This window comes from Corvus kubaryi, unplaced genomic scaffold, assembly GCF_017639235.1.
Source record: "Corvus kubaryi isolate FWS band 111438036 unplaced genomic scaffold, C.kubaryi_AGA036_p1.0 129, whole genome shotgun sequence".
NCBI classification, from domain to species: Eukaryota; Metazoa; Chordata; class Aves; order Passeriformes; family Corvidae; genus Corvus; species Corvus kubaryi.
In genome coordinates, this window is record NW_024580664.1 from 1,242,123 (window position 1) to 1,255,052 (window position 12,930).

General features: G+C 48.6%; 1 protein-coding gene across 3 annotated transcripts in view; it reads right to left on the minus strand.

Annotated features, from left to right (window-relative positions):
• Positions 1-12,924, minus strand: part of NTN4 (netrin 4) — a 48,164-nt gene extending 35,240 nt beyond the window's left edge. For 2 of the 3 annotated variants that reach the window (XM_042026058.1, XM_042026040.1), the window contains exons 1-2: positions 12,828-12,924; positions 8,831-9,360 (exon numbers count right to left, since the gene is read on the minus strand). In XM_042026058.1, the coding sequence (XP_041881992.1) occupies positions 8,831-9,360; positions 12,828-12,885 (588 nt within the window). In that variant the 5' untranslated portion in view covers positions 12,886-12,924. Of the gene's footprint in view, positions 1-8,830; positions 9,361-11,949; positions 12,280-12,827 lie in introns of those variants that run through there. The other variant, XM_042026049.1, reaches the window with a different exon arrangement.
• Between the last annotated feature and the right edge of the window lie 6 nt (positions 12,925-12,930).

Below are 12,930 nucleotides of genomic sequence, written 5' to 3' on the forward strand. Positions count from 1 at the left end.
TTCCACAATGGCTCTATTTTGCCCAACCATTACTTTCACTCATCAAACAGATAGAAACACTCAGTTTCTAGGCTCACAAAACCCTCCAGATGCATTATATCATTGGCTATGAACTACCAAGAAAAACAATTATTGCCTTTTTCTCATCTTTAGAATTACCATTTCCAAGGCTGCACTAGCTTAGTCAGGAAAATGAACCAGCACAGCTCAGCTGATGATATGAAGTCCTTTGACCCATCAGCAAGAAAGATGGTATTTAAATACTCTTCCCTCCAGCAATTCCCCTCCTTTCCCCATCCTCATAAAAGATTTATGTTCTCAGCCTTGGCCTGTCGGCAGTACCTGTTGTGCATGTGGAAGACCAAAAAAACCTGGAGCTACCTCCAAAGAGCCAGACAAAGGACTGGACTTGCTTCTTCATTGGCAGGGCTGTAAGAAAAGCTGGCTCACTCCCCAGAGCTGCAGAATAACCTCGTTAACAGCTTCTGAGCACAACACACCACTGCAAAAGCCTGAAAGGCAGCAGGTTAGTGTTTCAGTAACTGTAGTGGTACTAAGGATCAAGGGGATTTCTTTCAGCCCAAGAGTAACACAGTTCCATGAATATTTTTCAGTTGCTCTTGTTTATAATGAAAAGGCTTTGTGTCTGTAGGTTGCTTAAACTACCCAGCTACCACGAGCTAGACTTAATTCTAGGAAAAAGAACACCTGTCTGAATTCTACGTAACTACACACTGTCCAAAAGGTCACAAGGAACAGCACCCCTCCTTCAACCCATAGCTATAGATTTTGATTACTGGAATGAGGGATGCTGCAGAGAGACTGGTGGTAAAATACTCATAGCATATGCATCTAGTAAATTTGGTTCTGGGTATTAACTTCTTCCTGTAAAATGTTACCCAGGGAGAATTTGAGAACTTCACCATTTGTGTAGGATTTTGAACGTTGTTAGACTGGGTGTCTCACACCGACACCCACTGTTGCATGGCGATTAATCTCAAAGGAGCTTTTGATCCAAAACTTCTGAGACATGTCAATACATTGCTTTAGGTTACACGCTTCCCATGTAACCAGTTGTATCCAGGAATCTCAAAGAGAAATGTGGCAGTCCTACTTTCCAGCCAGAGAACTGGAAGCTGAATAAGTGAGCTAGCCTTCTCTTCATCCAAAAATGAACTGTGAAATGAAGCAGTGGGGTGCAGTGCCTGAAGAGAGGCTCTGGAGGCACCGTTAAAATCCTGTGGCACTTTTCTCAAGGGAAGCAATAGTCCCACTAACAAGGCCAGATGCCAATTTGCAGAATTAAATTCTGCCTACCCAAACTGCTCTTGTTTCATGTGGGTACAGCGCTCTTCACATCCTACATAAGACGTTTGGAAAGGGTCTCCTGGAGCCCTGGGACCCATTCCCTCCTGCTGTTGGCAGCCTACAATATATCCCCTTTCATAGACTGGTCAAGCTCCCTCCAAAGAATAATTCGTTTTAGCCATAGTTGGAGGTGGATCCAGAAGCAGTTGTTAGAAACTTGCTGTTCCAAACGGGACTGCTGATATGCACTGTTAAACACTGGCTATGCTCCATCCCAAAGGCGGCTGCATTTCGAGAGCTGGCCAAGCAGAGGGCCAACCCCCAAGTGCCAAAAGCACTGGGAAATCCAGGAAGAAAAGGAGACGATCCTATGGGCTAGTTGTAATGGGAGAAATCATGCAGAGGATCATGGGGCAGGTTGGAGAAGCATCTTGCTCTTCACATGCCCTTGTCCTTCAGAGATGCTGAGCATCTAGGAGGCCTCATTAGCGGCCATGTCACTCCTCTAGGATGGCCCATGGGAGAGGGGGAGGGATTTATCACAACCTGGCCCACAGATCTGGCAGTATCATGCCTGGTACTCCACATACAGAACACTTTAAAGGCAGGTGCTGGTGCCCTGAAAACAACTGTTGTGTTGCTCAGCCCTGTTGGTGACTGAACTCTAAAGTATCTTTTATGGTAAAATTCGTCAGAGACCAAAGGTTCGTCTCCACATGTGCCCAGAATGGCCCTTTTCTCCTGTCCTCCCAGGCACAAGTGAAAACGGAGCTAAAGTTTCCCATTTTCCCCTGATTCGCTTTTTGCTGCCCCATTATTTAAAGGGAGAATCTCCTCCACTGCTGGAAATCTGAACTGGCTTGTAAACCCTCCACAGTGCTTGGGAAGATGGGCTTCCCTGCCAGGAAGGAAAGCTTGAGGACCAAACCAAGGGATGCACCTCACCACAGCCATCAGCAAGGTGGCTGGTGGTGAGATGGTGTCCTGCTGGTGTGCTGCTACTGCCAGATGCCACAGCCTAGGATTTCTAGGCTCCTATATAATTTTATTGACTCTAGTTTCATGTACTTCACCTCATTAACGATTTCCCTAGAAATCATTATTCTTATGCTTATGGAACAATGGTCTGTGGGTTTGTATTTCCCACTGATTCATTTATTAAATGTCTTTCACATTGTTCCCTCCCCACTTTCCCCTGCCCCTAGCCCTGGCCACTCCCTCAGGCTCTCCCTATTGGTTCCTGTACCCCAACTCCGCCCATGGACCGCCCCTGCGATCTGACAAAACCGCCCTGCGGCTGGCTCACAGGGTCTTTCTGCCTCTGGGGACCACCAGGAAAAGATATAACCATTAAAGGCCCTCTGAAGCCCTCGTGGCGGAACCCTTCTCACCTCCTTCACCATCACTGTGCTGTAAGGCTGATAACTGCAGGAACAAGAGTGCGAGCTGTCCGAAATGGACTGCAGGAGGCTGAAATGGTCACTCTGCCCTAAGCAGCTCCGCTGAGCTCTCTGGGAAAGCTGCAGCTTGCTAAGCCAAACCTAGCACTGCAACAATAGTCCCTGTGTCTTGCTGGATTCAGTGATATAATGCAAAGAGCTGGACAGGGTTTGGCCATCACCCCAAACACCCCTAGCTGAACAGACTCTCCTTTGCACATAGCATTTCTGAACAGAGCCCAACAATTTGTGTTTTTCCAATGATAGGATGATCAGGAAGATGCTGTTAAAGAGGTCTTTTTCCTACAAAGGGCACTTCTACAAAATGTAGAGATGAAAACATACTTCCCTGGGTATGTCCTTGCATGTCCTGAGCACTGCTGAACGCCTGTCAGGATACCTCTTTCCTTCTCATCAGTTTGGGCCTTTGTTTTCTCTCTGTGCAGACATTGGTGGCACAGGACAATTAAAAAAGATGTTTGCAGCCCTCTAATAGGTTGACATCCCAGGCTGTTTTGAGGTTATTCTTGCATATTTGCCCCGGTTTTCTGTGGAGCACTACAAGTGACTGAACTCAAATCTCCTGTTACCCACAAGATCCTTAAAGGATCTCAGCACAATAAAAATGCAGCTTCAGTTCAGGACAATGATGATAAGCTTGAAAACCAAGCTTATTTGGGCCTAAAAGGTAAAAAAACCCCAACCAGACAGAAGTTTCTACAACTCAAAATCAGGACTCAAAAATAAAAGTTACTGACTGTCTTTAACTCCTATTTGTGTCAGCAGCGAGTGTTACAACCACTCACAGTCTGTCATGGTGAGACTTGTGAGTAGAAAGACACAATTTACTTCTGCTCTATGCAGCTAATTTCAGGCAAAACCAGTAGGGCTGGTGTCCACATCCTCAAGGAAGAGAGGCAGGCTGCATGCAGCAACAGTGAAAGGCAAAACGTGAAGGTTTTTCCGTTACGGAAGGCATGAGATCAATAAAATGCTCAGTAAGACACGCATCCCACAGCAAAACAGTGGTAATGTGATGTTTCAAAAGTTAAAAGCATGTTAGAATTTGTTGCTGGAATATAGTCAAGCTGCAAATATGCCTCTTCTATAAATAGCACACAGCAACAATAGCTGAGGTCTCCAAGTGATTTATTAGCAGTATTCTAAATAGATGAACACTAAAATAAGTTACTAATTTACTAAAATCTTGTCAAGGAGACTCTGCTTCAGTAAGCCCTTTTATCCTGGAACTTGTCTAAATGGGGACACTCAGGCGAGCTAATCTGAATTGACCACAGATGGGAATGTAAAGTGAATGAGATAATTGCATTGCAGAGTGGACAGTCACTCTCACTCACAGTTAAAGAATTAACATCTGCTAAGGGCCCCTTGTGGATGAGCCCTCAACAGTGATCCCTAGCCAAGGATAATTTTAAGATTAGAGTGTCAAAAAGGAAATACTAATATGATCTGAACTATGGGAGGGAAGACAGCCTTTTATGCATACTGGTAAAATTAGTATTCTTGTCTAAGCATGAAGCTGAAAGAGTTTATTTCTGCATCTTGTTTACTGGGATCAGATTATGTTTGGCTGGTGAATCCAGTTCTGATTTCCCTTGCAATAATGTGGCTGAAGGGTTACACCCTGAAAAACAGCGAAGATACTCAGCATTTGTAGCATTTTTGTATGATTCAGGCTAAAACTTGGCCGTAGCCTTTCTTTTAAAACATTGGTGATACAAGGCTAACATTTAGAGGTTTCTGCCTATGCTAAACAAACTGCTGTTGTGAAACAATTAATTCACTGTATTAATTAATTCACCTCAAATAGGCAGATGCTTGAACCTTGCTGGAAACCCAGCTTGGCTATACCAAGGTTGGGACGCCAGGGCAGGAGGTGGGCACCCACCATCTGCCCCCCTTTCCTGCTCTCCACTGAGAGGCTCAGTTGGTTTGTTTAGCTTCTGTATCCTTGCAGAGAAATCGCTGACTACTTTGCTGGTTGTTGAAACAGTGTTTCTTCTTTGCATAAGGTCAGACTACAGCCAGGCTGCCCTGGTATGGAGCTTGGCTCAGCAGAGCCCCTGAGCTCTCTGGGCACATGCTGACCTGTGAACTCATGCTTACTTCCACCAAGAAAACCATTTAGACCGAACCCATGGCATTTTAGTGCAGTGTTCCAAACATCAGTACAGCCTTCAACCTCTTTGCTTGGCAGTTCTGCCCAGATTTGTCCTTTCCTTCCTAATCCCACCACTGGGTGGTTGATCCTCCATCTCTTGCCTGCCTCAGGCTGGAGCCACATCCACATCAGAGATAACCATGTTCAGTGGACTTGCAGCATTAGGGACAGGAAGTAAAGAAGAGCAGGGACCTGCCAAGTCCCTGATGAGGTGATTCTACCTATCAATAGACCTTCCAAGTGCCGCACATGGCGTGTGACACTTCTTGTCTGGTTCCTGCTGCTGAGGTGGCACCCAGCTTAGGTGACTGCAGCATGGTGCCACTTCCCAGAAGTATCTCTCTCCCAGTGCTCTCCACCATCCCAGTCCCACCACTGCAAAGGGAAGCCCAGAGCCACACTGCTACAGAAGGATGAAAGGCATCTCCCAGAGCTATTTCAGCATTTCTGAGGTCTGAATCTTTGAAATGAACCTAGAGGCTTGGCAGCTTGTTTTCTTCACTACCATAAATCTCCTCAAGATCAACATCATGGTAAATTCTGATGAGGGAGGATTTTTGTCGTAAGAGTTGAAGTCAGCATCTAAGAAATGACTCATGATGATGAGGGCAGAATGCAAAAACTCTAATCTTTCTTTTCAATCAAAAGTGAAGCAGATACACCTTTGACCCAAATTAAGACAGGTGATATATTGAAAAGAGGCCCTAAGCCTCTGAGTTCTGCGGGGTTCTGCACTCTGATGCCTTGAACTGGGGCTTGTAGGCTCTTTAACAATCGGCAGAAATGCAGGTGGATCAGCACCGCCTGCTCTCTGCAGAGGGTAAAACCAGAAACCACCAGCCCTACAAGCCATAGGTCTGTGCCTACCTCCAGTGACATTTGGGGTGAGTCACCACCACCTGAGGCCTCACCTGAGACAAACTGCTCATCCAAGGGGATAGCAGTGAGTGAGCTGCCAGCAGCATACAGAGACCCCAGCATCCTGCAAAATCCTGCGAGCCCTTAACACCATGCCCGGAAATGCACATGTGGCATTGAAATGTCTGAAGTGTGAGAAAGCAGTATACAGACAGTGGGACACACAGTTTGGATCATGGATTACAGTTGTTACATCACAGTTAAAAAAAAAAATCTCAAAAGTTAAAAAGAAATCCCATGGCAGTCACAGAATTTGTAGTTGTGCTTTAAAGAAAATGAGTAATACCCTTCAGAGTAATGAGTAATACCCTTCAGACATGAACATTTTGGATGACTGCATATTTGAAACCACTGTTTCAAGAGAAATTACTGTTTCCATATGTCTGAAATTCAGTGCTTCCAAAGTGGGAGTAAAGCACAACATAACTCCAAACAGAACACAAAACTCTGATGTTTCTTTAGGTCAGATACATGTTGCTATTGGCAGCTACTAGTAATTGCTGGAATGCAGCACACTGTAATAAATTAAATGGGATATTTGCTAAGCATGCAGGCTTGCCATCTGGAGAGCTGCTGCTATTACTTTGCAGGTAAAAAGTGGTATTTAATTGCAGGAAACTGAAGTGTACCATACGAGCAAAATCTTCTAACCTCCAGCCCCTTGGATGCAATACTTGTTTAAAACCTGGAACAATTAAATGCTCTTGATTTATATGCTTCTTTGCAATAACACAGACTAAAGCCATGCCAAAAGAAGAGATCCCACAGAAGCAAGCTTGGTACATAGCCTCTTTTTGCAGCATGCTACTGCAGATGCATCAAACACTACCAAATTACTTTTCATCTTGAGACAGGCATTGGTTTCTGCACACAAGACCTTGGTTCTACTGTCCCCACACATTGCACCAACCCAGGGAGGAGCTGGCCCAAGGCCAGGATTTGCACAGGTTCTCTCCAGGCACAACCCCCATCCTGGTGTGCAGTGACCACAACGAAAACTGCACCAGGGTGCTAGCAACATGGGACCCAACACCAATGAGGCAAATGCTGCCTTGTAGGATGTCCTGGGTTTCTCACCCCTGAGTAAAAATCACTGGAAAGCTGAAAAAGTCGTATGTCCCAGAGAAGTCCCATTGGCTGGCCTAAGAGCTGTGGATCTCAGTCCCTACACTCCATCACAGGCTGGCATAGGTTTAGGATTCAGGTGGTGGGATACAGAGGCTGGCACAAATACTGAGGGCCTGAGAAATTCCCAGTGGGGTACATACATCCTTTCTTTTGTGGGTCTCACTTTGTAGTTAGCCCTGATTCAGAACCACAAAATTGTTTGGATGGGAAGAGCCCTCCAAAGATAATCTAGTCCAGCATCCCTTCCATGGGTAGGGACATATTTGAGTAGATCAGGTTGCTCGAAGTCCCATCCATCCAACCTGGCCTTGAACACTTCCAGGGATGAGGCATCCACAGCTTCTCCGGGTAACCTGTTCCAGTGCCTCATGATCCTCATAATCAAAAAATGTCTTATGTCCAATCTAAATCAATTTCAGTATAAAATGGTTGCCCCTTGTCCTGTCATTAAAAAGCCATGTTGAAAAGTCTTTCTCCACCTCTCTTGTAAGCCCCTTTATATATTGCACTCTGAAAGGAAGTTTAGGCAGCTTTTGGGGGGCACAAGCAAAGGATGTCAGGAAAAGAAAGAAAGATAGCACTTTTTCTAACCAACCATTTGATTTAAAATGTAATGGAATAGTCATTCTGGATCTGTCTGACAGGTCTGGATGTTTCTGAGCTGATGAGAGCATGGAACAACTTCTCCTAGGGCAAGACACTGGCTGCCTCCTGTGACACAGCTACGAGATGCACTTTGGTGAAAAAACAGCTCTCAGTATTTCTGTAGAGAGTGGCTTCCTAGCCAGAGCATGGCTAGAGGTGACCACAAATGATTGCAAAGGGGTCTGAATACATGATTTTTCTCAACATGAATGCTGGTCTCCAAGGATCGGGCTTTCACCTCAAAACCAGTTCTCAGCAGAAACTACAATGATGTAAGTGATCTCCTAATTCACTAACCAGATTTTACCCTTTCTCTGTGTTAGACCGGAGGGGAATTTTTGATTAAGCTTTTAGGCAAGTTTATTAAATTAGGCCACTAGAGGGAGCAGCCCTTAAAGTCCAGAGCTGGCCGCCGGGGATGCGTCCCCACGAGACGGGGACCCAGGAGGGCGGCCCCATGGCCGCGGCTCCGAGGGGAAGCTCTCCAGCACTGGGGGACAGAATTGCACTGAGGGAAGAGTATTATTGGTAGCGCCTCCAAATGCATCATTTGTTATCTGCTGTTTCTGATACTGAAAATCATCTTTCACATATTTTTTTTTTCCTTAGCAAATATGATGTCTTTCTTCTTTTTTTTTTTTCTCCAAAGTTCTTTTCACATAAGTGTGCACAGGAAAAAAGAAGACAAGATACAAGTTTTAAAATTACCTGGCTAACCTGGTTTATGGGAACCATACTTCAGTGTGTGGTGAGTAGCTTTGGCTGGTTACACGCCTACTTCTCAAAGAAGGCAGTTACTATTAGAAGTCGATCTGGTGATTATTAATTTTAACATAGTTGCATTTTGCTCAGACTGATTTGCATCACCTCAAAACCACACGCCTGCAAGATCTGGAGAAAGCTGTCCAGAGTGACGTTCCCTTATGCATTCCTGAGGAATTAGCAGCACCTGCCTAGGTTGCAGTTGTGCAGGGGAGTTCACCAGGTGAAAGAAAAGGAAGTTTTTGGAAAAGAGAGGGACTACGAACTCAGCAAAGCAAGAGGCAGGGCGGTGCTTACATCACCTAGGAATGAATTACGTTAATTCACCTTGTGCGATGACAAGAGATGCTGGTGTAGTGAAATATGAAGCGTAAACACCGGTGCAGAGATTGCAGAGAGAAAGGGGGCTGGAGCAGGGGCTTTCTCGTCCCAACCCAGGCAGACTTACCTCTCCTCCAGTGCAGGGGAAGGGGCTCGAATATCTGGAAGTGCAAATGGCTCCTCTCTGCGTCACATCATCCTCCAGCCCGAAGGTGGCCGAGCAGTTAGCAGCAAAGTACTTGTAAGGCTTCCACGTCTCGCCGAAGTCCTGGGAGCGCTCCAGCACCATGGCAGCCGGCCTGGGCGACTTGAAGACCATAATCAAGTGAGTGAAGTAGAAGGTGGCTTCCAGGTCCAGGCGGATGGTCTCGTGGGGGGCGTCCTGGGCCGCCTGCCACCAGGTGCGGGGCAGGCGGAACGGGGAGTCGGCCATGGCGGCGGGGGGGTGCGCCAGCCCGGCCTGGGCCTCGCTGCAGCGGCCGCACGAGGGGCGCCGGCAGCGGCGCTGCGCGTCCTCGCTGTAGGCGCAGAAGGGCTCGGCGGCGCCGCGGCCGCAGGACGTGTCGGTGCGCAGCGCCCGCCCGTGCGCCAGGTTACCCATCCGAGGGTTGCAGGCCTTCTCGCAGGGACTGCTCGCTGCCGCCACGCCGCCCAGACCTGCGGGGCAGAGAGCGGGGCGCTGAAGGCGGCTCCTGAGGTGGGAGCACCCCATCCCGTCGGAGCAGACGCGGGATGCTGCCACCGCCGAAACCGTGTGCTCCTGGTACCCACCGAGCCCTGGAAGGGCTGTGGGAGTGTGGCACCGCTACTCAGCTCTCCCCTCTGTGGAGCTCAGTGTTGTCTTTAAAAGCAAAAAAACCCCACCCCAAAACTCTTCAGGGTTTCCCTGCACTTGGGAAAATCCCTACCAAGAGATGGAGAGCAGGCAGGAGGAGAGATGAGTACACCCTGCCCTCCCGCCTTGAGGGACTAGAGCAGGGTTGAGCTTCAGGGCCATGCCACCCATGCCTCGAGGCCTCCAAGGGGATCCAGGTGGCCCTGGAGAAGTGGAGAAAAGCAGAAGAAAGGCAGCCTGCTGCCACAAGGCCAGGAGGCTGCCATGGGGAACAGCATTGCTGCAACCCAGCCCACCGTGCAGCACATCAGGTGTCCGGGGTGTGAGAGCCCACAGGAATATCACCTGCCAGCAATGACCTCAAGTCCTCACCCCTTTCCCACCACTCCAGCTGTACCCCAAATCTTCCCACAGTCAGAAACTTCTGCCAACATCAGTGTTTAATTGTAGCACTGCTTAAGTTTGGAAAGCCTGTTACTGGTGTATGTAAAGGGAAGAAAAAAGAAGTTTTGGTTGAAATTATGCTGGCAAGCTGCCACACAGCTGAGGCGCTGTGGTTTTTGTTCAAGCTTTTCTGGAAGTCCTGTCAATTTTAAAATCCACAGTTAAAGTGTCAAAGAAAAATAAAATCACCATGGGCTTTACTGTGAAACCATGTAACTTCCACATGTAATCAATGTAACTCTTGGTGCAGGAATGCTTGATTAGAAGCTCTCCAACTTTTTATTAATAACTGTAAGAGTAGGTCAAGGTGGTATTTGGTGAATTGTTTAACGTAAAAAAAAAAAATCTCTATTGACTTGGATGTGTGCAGGTCAAAGCATCCTGAGGTGCATAATGTCTTCTTTATCACCAGGCCAGTCATACACAGTCAGCTTTGTGCACCAATTAATGTCTTCTTGGCATTTTTGTTATGTCTGAAGGTCATTTCAGTTTAGTATCCAATAAGTCCTTTATTTGGGGCTTATTCAGCTTTTGCCTACAGTGTCATAATTGCAATTAAGCTATATTATGCACTAGCAGTGCTAAGCCTTCCAAGCCTGACAGTATTCCCCACTTCTCCTGCTCCTCAAGAAACACTGCATAAAAACATTTCTACCACCAAAGCTCTCTATAGGTTTTCTATAGCATTTCCTCAGAACAGCTGTAGACCACTGCTTGCTATGCACCCAGTACAAGGCACTTCTGAATCTAGTCTCTGGTTTTCACTGGGTAAGCAGTCTTGGGAAAATTTTGGTGAACAAGAAATGCTCAGTCAAGTTAGCTTCCTACAGTGTGCTGGTAAAGCTGTGTTGGAGATGACCTATAGTAACTGTGCAGAATACGTTTGCTCTAGAAAAGTAAACAAATAGAACTGTAAGGTTAATATGATATCACTTACAACTCCTGAACATCCTTTTCAAAGCATTGTATAAACATTAACCTACGTAGCTCTCCTGAGGGGTAGGTAAGTTAAGTGCTATTATCATATTATCAGTTAGGCTAGCCAGTAGTTGGCCTAATTTATGTCTTTGGCTGCTTTCCTGGATTCTTTGGCTACGTGTTATACAGTGCAGTTGGCCGCTACACAAATAGATGAACATTTACTGCGGTTCCCTCAGTTGTGGGATTGCAAAGCAGGTTTGGGAAGTGGTAGGAAGAGCAGGGCTCAGTCAGCACCATCAGACAGGTTGAGATTACTGTTTGTGTAATCAAGTACTTTTGTTTTTTGCACACCAGACTGCTGCCTCCAGGAATGCAGTGGAGGAGGACCTGGTCAATGGGAGGTTTCCCCGTGACTGCAGTTGGTGGTAGGGCTGGCATGGCTGGCCCCAGGACAGGGACAAGCTAACCCCAGCTGGGAGGGGTTGGCTACCAAATCCCATGTGAGACCCTGGGAGCCCAGAGTATTTGATTGCTCCCAGTTCAGGGTATACTCCAGCCCTGATCATGCACTGTCATTACTGCAGTTGTCTTTGGGCCAGGCATTGACCTCACCTGGGGTCAGATCTGGGGCAAGGGACCTTGGCTCCAGTAGGATTTGGGAAATGCTGCTGGCACATAGATGTGGGTCCCAGGGCCAGAAAGGCGGGAGAGGAAACCCCCTTTGAAAGGGTGTTTGTTTTCACTTGAATTGGAAAAGAGTTGCATGACCGATGCAGAGCACTTCATGTTATGAAAAGTGACATCTTTCTAGTGTAACACTGGCTGCCACAGGAATTCAGTAAAAGGACAAATCGAGAGCATAGAGATTTCTATGCTGGCAGTCACAGGTTCACGACTACTCTGCCACACCACTGCAAGAGGTGCTTTTCCTTGCTTGGACTTAATGCATCTGCCCAACTAAATCTTCCCATTCTATACACTGTACATGCCACCGGACTGGGATCTCCAGTAATGAGTAAGAGCATGCAGAGAATACCATGACTCACCTGGAAAAACATCCATGGAAAATCATATGCTTCCTGCTTAAGCATTTTAGCAACACATGCCAACTTGTGATGTTTCGTTTATATCTTGTGCCTGATTAAATGTTTGTTTCCCATCAGGTTTTTTTTCCCTTCTTTTTAGAAAAGACATTTGGCACTCGGCTTGCACCCGGCCGAGGAAGCGTTACGCAAACTGTTTATGCCCGGGTGTCTCTGCTGCGGGACCCCGCTGCGGGCAGCTCTGAGCGCGGAGTGTTTACGCTGCGGGAAGGGGCTTTGAGAACCCTGCCCGCCCTCCTCCGCACCCCGACGACCCGGGGCACCGCCGCCCAGAGCGCCAGCGGAGCCCACAGCCCCGCCGCTGCCATCCGCAGCGCTCCGCAGCCGGGCCCCACTCCCGCGGCATCCCCCGAAGCCCCGGCCCGAGCCCACCCGGCCTCGCCGCCCCGCCCGAGGCTCCGCGGGCAGGGGCGGCCCCGCGAAGCGCGCTGCGGCGCGGCCGAACCCCTCTTTGTCTGCGGCGCGGGGCGCGGGGGGAACGCGCATCCCGGCCCCTGCCTTTCCACACCCATCGGCACACACCGCGTACCGACACGCACCTCATGTGCGGACACACGCGCACACAGCCTGTGCGCACATATACGCGTATGTACGCGCGTGTGTGCGTGTGTGCGGACACGTGCGTGCACAGACAGACGCGTGTGTGCACAGTGCGCACACGCCCGTGCGGCGCTCCGTGCGTGCGCACGCCCGTGCACCCCGCGGACACGGGCGCGGGCACTCCGGCACACGCGCGTACCCGCACACGCACACAAGGCGCGTATCTACCTCGCACGCCCGCGGAGGACGGAGAACGCCGACCGCGGCCGGTCACGACCCACCTGCAGCGGCGGCGGCGGCGCCCAGCAGCAGCAGCGCCAGCCGCATCCCGCGCCCCATGGCCGAGCGCCCCGTGGCCGCCCGCCCTGCGCGCCCCGCCGCCCC